At 40.8% G+C, this 11,874-nt stretch overlaps 2 protein-coding genes across 2 annotated transcripts in view; both read right to left on the bottom strand.

The window, feature by feature from the left end:
- Nucleotides 1-38: 38 nt before the first annotated feature.
- Nucleotides 39-3,976, bottom strand: pam16 (presequence translocase associated motor 16). Its single transcript, XM_041062839.1, has 5 exons — nucleotides 2,494-3,976; nucleotides 1,931-2,015; nucleotides 1,675-1,811; nucleotides 1,241-1,306; nucleotides 39-623 (listed from the first exon to the last, which is right to left on the bottom strand). Exons 1-5 carry the CDS (start codon nucleotides 2,494-2,496, stop codon nucleotides 534-536), a joined length of 381 nt encoding a protein of 126 aa, XP_040918773.1. The 5' UTR covers nucleotides 2,497-3,976; the 3' UTR covers nucleotides 39-533.
- Nucleotides 3,977-4,118: 142 nt separating this feature from the next.
- Nucleotides 4,119-11,874, bottom strand: part of coro7 (coronin 7) — a 101,063-nt gene continuing 93,307 nt past the window's right edge. Inside the window, exons 10-28 of the mRNA XM_041062834.1 lie at nucleotides 10,082-10,136; nucleotides 9,724-9,781; nucleotides 9,472-9,617; nucleotides 9,243-9,341; nucleotides 9,064-9,168; nucleotides 8,768-8,927; nucleotides 8,491-8,666; nucleotides 8,209-8,317; nucleotides 7,996-8,082; nucleotides 7,726-7,868; nucleotides 7,382-7,486; nucleotides 7,104-7,189; nucleotides 6,877-7,018; nucleotides 6,695-6,784; nucleotides 6,261-6,377; nucleotides 5,982-6,117; nucleotides 5,712-5,803; nucleotides 5,438-5,524; nucleotides 4,119-5,003 (exon numbers count right to left, since the gene is read on the bottom strand). Coding sequence (XP_040918768.1) covers nucleotides 4,995-5,003; nucleotides 5,438-5,524; nucleotides 5,712-5,803; nucleotides 5,982-6,117; nucleotides 6,261-6,377; nucleotides 6,695-6,784; nucleotides 6,877-7,018; nucleotides 7,104-7,189; nucleotides 7,382-7,486; nucleotides 7,726-7,868; nucleotides 7,996-8,082; nucleotides 8,209-8,317; nucleotides 8,491-8,666; nucleotides 8,768-8,927; nucleotides 9,064-9,168; nucleotides 9,243-9,341; nucleotides 9,472-9,617; nucleotides 9,724-9,781; nucleotides 10,082-10,136 — 2,002 coding nt within the window. The 3' untranslated portion in view covers nucleotides 4,119-4,994. The remainder of the gene's footprint in view (nucleotides 5,004-5,437; nucleotides 5,525-5,711; nucleotides 5,804-5,981; nucleotides 6,118-6,260; nucleotides 6,378-6,694; nucleotides 6,785-6,876; nucleotides 7,019-7,103; nucleotides 7,190-7,381; nucleotides 7,487-7,725; nucleotides 7,869-7,995; nucleotides 8,083-8,208; nucleotides 8,318-8,490; nucleotides 8,667-8,767; nucleotides 8,928-9,063; nucleotides 9,169-9,242; nucleotides 9,342-9,471; nucleotides 9,618-9,723; nucleotides 9,782-10,081; nucleotides 10,137-11,874) is intronic.

The following is an 11,874-nucleotide window of genomic DNA, read 5'->3' as shown; positions in this document are numbered from 1 at the left end:
TGTTTTAGAGGAATTTTATTACGATATTGATAATAATGTCAATGAAAAAAGAAATGTTTAATAAAGTTGCATTTGATACAGCTTGTGTTTTCATTTCCATCCCAAACAACTGAAGTTATAGAAATGTACACATTCATCACAATTAAAGCATTCAGGTCCATGTGATTCAGCCCCTCTATAGCAGCATCACTTCACCTGAATATTACCCTGATTAACAGTCAACAAGAAGCAGTTTGAATCAGTGTTGATCATTTCATCTGAACCACTGCAGCTGAAAACTGTTATATAAATAAAAGCATTTCTTTGTGGATTTAGATCACTGCAAAGTATATATAACATCTGACATACGACAATAAAAAGAACAATAAACGCATTTACTTATGACTACAGTATGTGCCTCACGGTCTTAGAATGACATTTGTTGCCTTAAAATGTCTATAAAGTCAAGACTAGAGAAAAGGAGAAGGTTTTTATTGGGTTATAATTTACAGAGGACAGGGAGAGGAAAGACAGGGCGAGCATCATTTTGTACTTCATGTTTCTGTATTCTGCTGTGACTTTTGGTTTTGTTGTTGTGACTGAATACTTAGCTCCTCGTCCAGACGCTCTTTAGCCCGCACCACCTAGACACAAGCGCACACAAATAATGCTGAACATCATTGTTCCCAGCTGCACAAGCTCCAGTACTGTATCTATACTTTCTCAATACTGTTATCACATAAAACATCAACTTCATGACAGTGAAAACTCTGCAAGAATAAGGAAGATTCAGTATTTAAATTTTTTTAGTGCTCTCTTGGAGTCTGATAATTCCGACTGCTGACTTGTTGAAACTGCAAAGATTTTAATTATCTTGGTAAACTGCCACTTTAACTTAGCTTAAAATACTAAAACTGTATTTTCAAGAAATGCACACAATGGTTTCATCTTCTTAACAGACTCAACCGAACATTAAATTTCATTTCATGGTTTGGTCATTTAGACTGCAGGCTTAGAAGTAAACTTGATAGAACAGTTGGCATGAGCTGCAAAATAATTGGGTAACCACTGACAAAGATTAGTGACTTGAATGCTCCTGCGGTGTAGTGCTGCTTTTTATGCTTTGATGAACTTAAGACAATTTTCCACTGCCACTTTTCAACCGGTGGTTAATAAATATTCAAATAATACAGTCACATTATAAGCTCTTCTAAATGAGGAGTAACAAGTGTCCTTACACACTAAAGTACAGAATACTTACTTTTGATTGAATGTAAAATGAACCACCCACTGACTTGTCATTGACTTTAAAAAGGTGCTCGTAGTTCTGGAACAGAGAAACTGGTGTCAGCGTTTATGTAACATCATTTAAAATTCAATCAAAGCATTTTTTCCAGCACAACAGCAAAGACAACATTTCCCAGTTTTTGATAATTGCTACAGCAAAGGGTAAAGAAAAATGCTGATAATGTTAATAAATGGTCAGATGAAGTAATGATAGTATCTCCACTGCATGCAAACATAGCAGCACATTATGGGCATAGCACATATACGCCCCAGTGAAGGGAAAATCCCGTATACAAGATCATATATCTGTATACAACAGATTTAGACAAGTTTAGAAAAATCTGGAATGACCTGGCAAAGACTACATTATTATAACATGGGTTAATGAATCTCAGAGCGTGACTGCACCTTCTGAATCTCCTCGGGGGTGAGTGTGGAGATGTTGAGGATTTGCTGCGCCTCTTGCAGGCTCATGCCAGTGATGCTGGAGGCTGCGGCGGATTGCTGACCTGTGCGGCTCCTGGCCCGCGCTGCTGCTTGGCTCGCTGTGGGGGAAAATACAACAAAACACAGCTTGTCTGTCTGTCCATATGCTTCAGCATTAACTAATTTCACATGCCAGGATGAAAATGTTAAGGTGAAAGTGTTAAGGTCTCGATCATACCTGCATATTCTTGTTGTAAAGCACGAGCAAATGCACGTCCCACCACCTGCGCTCCCATCACAATGATCTGTGCAAGATATTTAGCCTACAGGAAAAAAGAAGCACACAAAGCAATAATAAAAAGGATTTATCGGAGTAGTTTCTGGGAACCAAAAACAGCCAGGGTCAGTCTGTAGAGACACTTCAAAGTACGGGATCAGTCAAAGCAACGACAACTGAGCTGAAGTGAGACTGAGGCAGTAAGTGCCTCAGTAATATAACACTAACATCTTCATTACTGCTGTCAGCACCGTGACAGCGTTTCCACAAGCTCCTCCGCCATGTTCAGACGTAAATGAACGCACACTCCTGTAAATTAGCTTCTCCCTAAATAAAAAGGACAATATCTCGGTGAAGAATTGGCAGCAGCCTTATGTAACAACGCTGGAAAATCAAAGACACACAGCTGCTCCACAGCCTCTTAGCTAACTGCTAACGCCGCATAACATTACACTTCTCCGCTGACTCACTAACGCTAACGACTTTGTCAATATATGCCCGACCAATATAAAACGTATTCTTACCATTATATAATAATATACAGCTTCCACGGAGAGTAGACAGCTCCGTTATCGCACATGTACGCCAATGAAGGTTACTTAGGGGTCAAAGTTCAAGGAAGCATCAGTAACACAAAATTCAAGTCGAATGCGGTCAGTCGGTGATGTTTGTAACACTGACACCTGCCGGCAGGGAGGTCAAACTGCATTTTTTTTTTCTCCCACTGCTGACTCAATGCCAGCAGTGGCCACAACCACAAAGGTACCAATACAACAATGTAAAAATTCCCAATTGCAAGTATGTATGTAAGTATAATCAGGAAAATGTACTTAAAGTTTTGAATGCAGAAAAATGTCCCTTCTACGTGAGTAAATATGCTTAGTTATGTTCCACCATCCTTAAAACAGTCCCCCATAGTCCCCAACGAAGAGACTTTGATGGAAGCAAGTTTGGAAAGCAGTTTGAGTCTTTCCGATTTGTTTACTCACTGTGTCTGTCATGGTGATCTAATCACACAAAGAGCAGTATTAATGAGTCCAAAAGGTGTTTATTGCGAGACAATATTGAAAAAAATCCTCAAACCATATCTCAAGTAATTCCCGAAAAAAACAACAACACTCCCTTACTCACGGTATAAAAAGGAAGTTCTGTTTAAACACAAAGGAAGGCAAGTTAATCCAATCCAAATTTTACAGAGTATGGCGTCCGAGAGTCACAAGCACTTACAGTATACATCGCACAAACACTGACGACACCTGCAGTTCATGTGTACAACATGATGCGCACGATCATGCATGGCTGAACTGGTTGATGTACTTCAGTCCATCAGAGGTTGTAAACAAACACGGTTGGTTCAAGCCTGGATTATTGATGATATTGCTGTAGCCCTGATTAGAAATAACATGATGGCTGTTATGGCTGCATTATAAGTTATCAATACTGTACTGTTATTGTGTAATTAACACCATGGTTACTTACCACTAGTTAAACATTAGATAAGGAAATTAGCTCATTTAGTGAGGAATATCCCCAGTCTGAAAACCAACAAAGATCATGATTTGATGAATAAGTTCCAACTGTCCAGCAAACAAGAGAAAAAGGAAAGAAAACATGTTAAAGAGTATACAAAGGATCTCTTAAAAACTCCAAAAAGGAGGTGGTTTGGCTTTCAATGCATAACAATATTTCATTTTTATTGACCTTTAACTTCCACTTATACATAAGACTATTTCTATATGGCAAAACAATTAAATCTAACTGGCACAAATACAGTAACATATTTATGTTAAAATGGCATTTTATTCTAACACTGGCAAACAAAGGAAAGTGAACTGTGAATGCTTTTGTCATTAAAAATTCCAGTTCATGGCCAAACATGAACACTGGTGACCCTGTTGTATCCTCTGCGTGGTTTTTGCTGCTGAAGGCTTGAACATGTTACAGTAATTGTATGTGTGTGCGTGTGTGTGTGTTTTACCTGACTAAACAGGAAGACAATTTTTTATTTTAAATCAAATGCATGATTTTCACTTATTATTTACTCATTATCATTTTTTTTCAAAGACACATTGTGACTAGAAAAAGCAAGCAAGTGGTCCACTGTGGAGGTAAATGTCCACACAGATATCAAGTTTGTACGAGATGATACACAAAGAGGTATCCTGATTGATTTTTTTTTTTTTTTTTAATTACAGACTGAGCACAAGAGGAAACCTTTATGTTTTATATCAGGACAACTCAGAGAGTATTGTCATGCCACTTACCGTAGATATAAACAGAAGCTTGGCTTAAATACTCATCCATTATTTTAAAAAAGCTGTTTACACTCAGTGTAACCCATAGTTGTCTGTTTTCAACACTGAGAGTTACCTGGTAAAGTAGCATAAAGCAGAGGTGTTATTGCTATGGTTGCCTGCAGTTTTATTCACTTTGCACTGACCTAGGTTTATCAGAAATATGTTTGAACTGTCCTGATATATGATTTCTATGTATTTACTGAGGATTATTTTGTATCACCTTATATGGTGGGATTTTTTTCTAAATATCAACAACAGTGTGACATAATTTTATAGTCTACATCAACATAAGAAAGCTGTTCCAAAGTCTGATTTATCCAAAAATGATATGAAATATCATTTAAATATTTACGAATTCCAGCTGAAAATGATTTTCATATCAAATTTCATGCAGCTTGATATGATGAACATCAACTACACATTGTGACAATTGATTTCCCCAAACCTAAACAGATATTGTGATGCATACAGTACTCATATCAGGAGGTCTAGTTATTGAGATTTTTTTTTTCCCCATACCACCCAGTCAGGATGTATGTTGACTTTGCTGGAGATTGGTTCACATTGTACAATATTCTTTGTTTGTGCAGTAGACTGAGATGTTAGCAGATTTAACTCAGAGGACGTCTGGGTGGCACTGTTGCTCACGTGCGTGGCGACGTGAAGACTGGTCTCTCCTCTCTGTTTGTTGGCACCACGATTGAACCAAAGGCAAGACAACGTCCCCTTTAGTCATCCTGAATGACACAGAAGTCACAGTTAGATTAGCTTGTATGTGATTTTACCTATTAATGCCATGAAAATATTCATATTGCAGCTTTAATTTCAGTCAGCCAGCATCTATCAGTCATAAAGGTTTGTTGATTAAAACCCAACAAAATAGAGTGAACTCCCTAAAACATATGCACACCTACACAAAACCAAAATGCAAACTGCATCCGTGACAGTTACAAAGAGTTGGATTATTAATCTTAAGAAAACTGAAAATTGTGATACTCACAAAAGGGGTACACTGCACTGTAGACTGCACAGGTGTTAACCACATTGTATTAAACTGTGTTTGGTTATATTTCAAATAATGAACAGGATGTCTGTCATTAGAGCTACTGCACACTTATTGGTTTAAAATGAATAATTGACAATTGATGTCTTTTCCATCACATTCACTCACCCACTCGTCCTCGTCCACCCCCTCGAAGGACTCCTGTGGCAGTGGGTCGTCCATGTTCCCCAACTTGGCTACCATGGCACTCAGCAACTGGGTGACACACACACACACACACACACTCTTTCAGAGTTAAAATATATCAGACAAACACAGCTGCTTTTATTCAGCAACTGTTTCATGCAAGGCAAATTGTGGAAAGACCTCACATGAGGACCAGATGAGATACAGTAGAAAACACAATCATTATTTTAGTTTGTAGTATTTAGCTTGTCCTCACCTCCTCTTTCTTCTGTTCATCAGTTTTCTCCTCCAGGTAAACAGACGAGGGCAGGTATTTCCTAACTGGAGCCTCTTTGGGAGCCTCACTCACTGAGTAAAAAAAAAAAAAAAACAGCATCAAACACAGAACCATACATACAGTACATTTCCAGTTACAGTACTGATATGTAGACATGTAGAGGTAAGCAACTTCATCTAGACTGAGAGCTTTATTTGATAAGGACACATTTATGTATACATATTCAGACTCCCTGGTCTGTGTCTGCACCTGGTGTCATGTCTTTGGGCTTCAGGCTGATCTTTTTGTGTTGGCCGTTGGAGCCTGACAGCCAGGCAGAGGCGGTCAGGGCTGGTTCCCACCACACTGCCGTGTCTGTGTACACGTCGTCCTGGAAAAACTCTTTCTGAAGACCCAGAGCGGACACACAGAGGAGGTAGTTATGATAAAGAATGAAGAACTCAGCTACAGCCATTTCTTAGGAATAACGATCAGGGCAGAAGGCATGCAGTATTCCCATGTGTCCTCTAGGTGGTGCACTTGGTTCACCTTGACCCGTGGCACCCTGAACACCACTGGCTCTATGGTTGTCTTGGTGAGCATTAGTCCTACAGCTATCTCCACGTCACGCACATTGCACTCTGTCTTGGGCAGAAAGGCCAAGCCCTGCAGACAGGAAACAATCCGAAAGTTCAGCAAATATAAACAAACAAACAAAAACACATATCCTGAACGAGACCTATCCACACAGACCCAGTGCTGTAACACCGACTCGAAAGAAGAGAATATTTATCTTTATCACTTGCTTTACATTATATATATTTTTAATTTACTGACATTACTTTGTAAAAATCTGTTTTTACTTTGACATTAAAAAGTTTTTTTGTAAATTCTTGTCAAAAAAGCCAAATTATATTGACCATGATTTCATTTATTAAAGCAATAAAAGGGGAAAACATCCAAGGGGGTGGAATACTCAGTACCTTATGTGGCTCAGGAGAGTTAAAACTGCTGCACTCAATGAAGTATGGCTCTTCAGGGACTATCTCATAAATATGCACTCTGGTATCACCCTGGAAAACAAAGCAAAACACACAGGTTACATCCCAGTTTTTGTTCAGATGTAACTTATGTGCAACTACACGTTTTATTTTTTATCGCTTACTTTTCCAGTGAGGATGACGACACTGGTGTCAGGGTCATAGAAAGGGATGAGTGTGGAGGGGGAGACGTCAACTTGAGCGCTGGTTATGGCTCCAGAGGACAGGGAGTCTGCAGAGTACAGGTAGAGTCCTCTCTCACTGCGACTGCAGGCGAAAGGACAAGAAGGATCAGTGGTCAACTTTTTGACTGGCTCCCTGATGCTCTATGAAAATGTATTTTATTAAGTACCTGTCAAATCCTGACACCAGCAGGTACTTGCCCTCACACACCCACACTATACGAGCTCCCCTGGGGCCCTCAGGACCTGGGCCCTCCTACCAAAAAAAACCCCCCAAAACAAAACAGTAAGTGTGAGTGGGACAGATGAGAAGCCTTGCTTTTGTTACTCAGAGCTCTGAACTAGAACTACGCCTGCATTTCACCATTTTAACAATACACACCAAAACACAAACCTCATCTATTTTTAAGGTGGTATCACACCATTTTCCTATCTGTGTTGTACATACCTGCACAGGTGTAGTGGACCTGCGAGGGTCATAGATGCGAACTTTCCCATCTTTGCACACTGTGGCCAAGAGTTTACCGTCTGGGCTCCATGCCATACCAAACACCTGAGCGTGAACCATGAGAGAAATTCATAGATTTGTAAAATGAAAAGCTGATGTATTCATTTCAATATGTCGTAAGAAAACATATCCTCATGTCCAAACTGTTGTGCAAACACAGTCTACATTTATCTATGATGCTTAATTGACATCCTTCAGCGTCTCATTATGGCAATAACGTTTTACCTCAGACTTTTAGCTTTCATTTATTTTTCACTGCATTCAGACTTGTCTTGGTCACCCACCTGGTCCTGGTGTCCAGTGAGGAGTTTGACCTGCTCTCCGCTCTCCAGGCTCCACAGTCTGACTGTGAGATCGTAGGATGAAGACACCAGGAGTCCACTGGCCAGAGGGTGAAACTTGATTGAGTAAATCTTCTCTGTGTGGCCTATGGGGGATTATATCGGCTGTCAGTCAACTTGATGTTTACTTTGTTGTGACTATTGTTACCTTCCTCTTTGTTATACATCAAATAATTCACATGGGTGCAGTGTAATCAGTGAACCATTTATCACCTTGCAAGATGAGCTCAGGCTCAGTCAGGGTCTCTTTCAGCCCTTCCTTTGGTACCTGCCACACCCGGATCTTAGCATCATCGCCAGCTACCACAGTCAGAGAGGGACACAAGCATGTTTAATCCCACGTATGTACTAACCACAGACAGCTAGAAGACAAAAGACCATAAAACTACACACACACCTACATATACAGTATGTGTATTTACTCACCCACAGCAAGCCGCTGTGTGTCAAAGGGGTCCCATGAGAAGTCAGCCACATTTACAGAGTTCTGGATGGTGGGCATGGCCGTGTCTGGGAGCCTGCCAGGCTGAGAGCGCTAAAGAGAGGAATAAAATCAGTCACTCACACACAGGGAGTGAAGTCACATTTTCTAAAATAGCTGAGGTACAAGGGGTTAAAAAAGACAACTCGACACAGAGACCGATCCCAGTTTTTCTAAATCAATTTCTCATAAATTGTTTTTAATTTAATTTCCAGCTGCTGCTGTACCTCAAGGATTGCGATTTGGCCCCCAGAGATGGCGAGGGGCACTGCCACACGTTGGCGGTTGACACAGAAGCCATCACACTCGCCTGGTGTGGTCAGGTTCAGGCCTCGAACATTGGTGATGTGCGTGTCCCGGTGCATCACTGCACCCTGGATGTGACGGAACTTGGAGGTGGGCCCTGGATACAAGATAATTTTCCATCAACGGCTTTTTCTCACCAAAGAAAGGTTATTATAAAATGACAGACACCAAAACAAAGAAGCGTGTGTGTGTTCGTACCCAGCAGGCTCTGGATGGCCTTGGAACCCTGGCTGGGACTGGGGCTGGGGAGGAAGCCTGAAGAGAGGCCAGAGGTGGAGGAAGGAGAGCGGGATGGGACAGCACTGCTGCTGGGAGTGCTCAGAGGACTACTGGAGGTGGAGCAGCCATGAGCTGGATCCTGTAGAAAAGTACGATGTTTAAGTTTTTACTGCTGGTACCATGATGGTGAAATGCTTCTGGGAAATCTAGCCCTTGACTGATTTAAAGTTAAGACCATGTTCTACAAAAATATTTTCTGTAGATGTGTCTCTCACTTCTCTGCTCCCCCCACTGGCCACTTCCTTCTTTGCAGGCATCTGTTTTGCTGGTGGAGCCTTTGGTTTGGGCCGTTTGTCTGGGTGGAGGCTGACTCTCTCCACCTGAGGACAAACAGAGATAATCATCTGGCGTCCACACAGTGTAAAGACTGGCTCAACTTGTACAGAACAATTACCTGCTTGTTCCCTCCCTGCCACCACTCCTCAGCGGACATGGCTGGAATAGTACCCACTGTGACTGGGTAAAGATCATCATGAAACTCTTGGCCTGAATGCTGGAGAGCAACACAAAACATGGACGCAAACAAACATGCATTAAAATGACCATGCAACATGTATAATACTGTATCTGTTATGAATATGTCATTTGATGCAATGCCAGCACAGTACTGTTTTTGTACATACCTTGCGAGGGACTTGATAGCTGATTGGCACAATGCAGCTGTCTGTCAGCTGCAGCACACGCATAACTTCGCAGGACATCACATCCAACGCCAGCTTAGGAACCATGGCAACCCCCCGTGTGGAGGTATCGGTAAGACAGTGGCTCACTACGGGGATGCAATTGAGAGAAGAAAAGAAAAGGAGAGTGGATGAGAAACAAGGAGGGAGGCTGTGATTATCTGAACAGACAGATAACAGATGACCAGCTCTTACCTTGAGAGAGGAAAGGCTCAAAGGAAGAGACTTCAAAGCAATCGACCACTGTGTCTCCCTGTGCGGAACATAACAACACTAAATCAGAGGCTAACAGACAAAGTCTGACTGTCTTAGTAGTAAATCAGAGAAACTTAATCTCCTGTCACACCAAGATTATTATCAGCTCAGACCTGAAATATGCATTGTGGTAATGAAAGCTAACCTTTTAAGTACATGACTGTCAAAATGTCTGAAACCCAGATTTGTGATGCAACTACATAAAACCTTTCAGGCATGAATATCTAATATTTAAGCCTTTGTTCAAATTTATCACCTGACAGAATTCCCAACAGAGGAGCACTAATCCAAATCTTACCATGCCAGCCAGTATGAGCAGACCAGTGTCTTCATCAAACAGAGGGATCAGCATCCTGAAAGCAAAGAGACAAGAGAGGAAGAAGGACAGAAATGAGAAAGAACCACTGAAATTATGCTCAAAAGCAGCACTTTGATGTAGTATAATTGCTATTACATAATCATTTGAATATACTGCAGGGTCTGTGGGTTGAAGTTTTACAAAGAAGCCACTAGATGGAGAAGTACGCTCAGTTTTGGGGTAAAGCTGGTGACACCGAGGCCAGTACTCAGAAACTGCTGAAAGTTTTTCATGGATCTTACTGAATAGAAATAAATAATGATAATAGTAATAATGATTAAGAAAAACTCAATTCAGCATGAACATGCCAAGTTAAGCAAATGCAGAGTCACATACACTCAAAACAATTCATTGTCGATCTGCTGATAATTTTAATATATACATTTTCAGTCAACAAAATGTCAGAAAATAGTGAAAAAAGCCCATCACAGTTTCCTAAATCCCAAGGTGACATTTTTTTGTCAAACAAAGAAAAGCATCCAATTCTTAAAACTGAGAAGCTGCAACCAGAGAATTTTTGCTTGATATTTGCGGATTAATTTTCTGTCCATTAACAAATCAAATCAAACCAGCTCTACGTAGGACCCTTCACCCAGGCAGGCCTAAACAGGCCACAGTCACCTGCCTCCTCTCATGATTGGAGGTAAGAAGATTGAGGGATGAGGAAACTGAATGAGCTTTAAACTCAATGGGGAAAGCACGACTGGCCTTAGTAATTAAACCAAACAGGAAATCATGGCTTGGACAGAGGACAACCTGCAGAAACTTTCATGGAAATCTCACTTCTTCACTATTTCATACTCTTCTTCATATTGTCTCAGTCCCTCTCTTCATCAATGAGAGCAACCGTTGGCGCGCTGTATTATTTTCCAGGGCCGGGCCAGAGGGTGACGGCAGATCTAACCTCTTCACATCACAGGCCAGAGATAGGCTGAGTGAAGTGGAGAGCCAGTTTCAGTGATTGGCTTATGATGATGACCTTGTGTACTGCTACTATTCTAGAGTAACGCCACTCGGCTGCCTCCACATCAACCGGGAATGACAGAGCAATGATGTAATGGTACAGAGTACGACAATATAATGACAGACTTAGTTTGGGTATCTGAAGCGAAGGCGCATGGTGACACGCGAGGGTTTATACTGTGAACATGTGAGAGAGTGAAGGAGGGAAAAAAAAGAGAGTGACTGTGTGTTTGCTGTGCATCTGTATGAATCTAAAAACAAACTAGAGGAAGATTTTCACATTTTGAAAAACCTACACAAGTTCAGCATCACTCGGACACTTAAAACTGGCTGCCACGAGTTTGTGGTCGTAATAGCTCACATCCTTTACTCAGCTTACAAATGTTTTCCAAAGACAGAGATCTTTTTCATTTGGGTCTTTTGTTACATTTTTGGAAGTAATTTTGCTCTTGGCAGTTTTGCAGTAATAGCAGACAGTGAAATAACTGAATGCTGGTCATGACTGCAAAGGCATAAAATGTTTTGTAAACTAGCCTGCCAAGTGGAAATGAAATATTACTTTGTATTTGTGAGTAAAATGTATTTTTTTTATTGCACTGTAAAGTCTTAAGATAAACTTTATTGATCCCACAAAGGGAAAATGAAGTACAAGATGCAACAGTTGAATAGCACAGACAGGGAACTTAAACCCTTTAACAGACACCCCCATTTTAGTGAAAATAATGTACTCAAAATAAAAAATTTACTGTTTGACAACCCTTTTGATTACA

This window comes from Toxotes jaculatrix, chromosome 18 (genome assembly GCF_017976425.1).
Source record: "Toxotes jaculatrix isolate fToxJac2 chromosome 18, fToxJac2.pri, whole genome shotgun sequence".
Taxonomy (NCBI): domain Eukaryota; kingdom Metazoa; phylum Chordata; class Actinopteri; family Toxotidae; genus Toxotes; species Toxotes jaculatrix.
Note: the sequence above shows the minus strand (reverse complement) of the source record. Positions and strands in the feature narration are given on the sequence as shown.

Bases quoted from the DNA above. Each gene is read 5' to 3' on its own strand.
- pam16 (XM_041062839.1), bottom strand. The intron at 1,812-1,930 runs GTATGATCGAGA...TTTCCCCCACAG, and splicing joins TTTACAACAAGAATATGCAG to CGAGCCAAGCAGCAGCGCGG. The intron at 624-1,240 runs GTAAGTATTCTG...GCTTGTGTCTAG, and splicing joins CATTTTACATTCAATCAAAA to GTGGTGCGGGCTAAAGAGCG.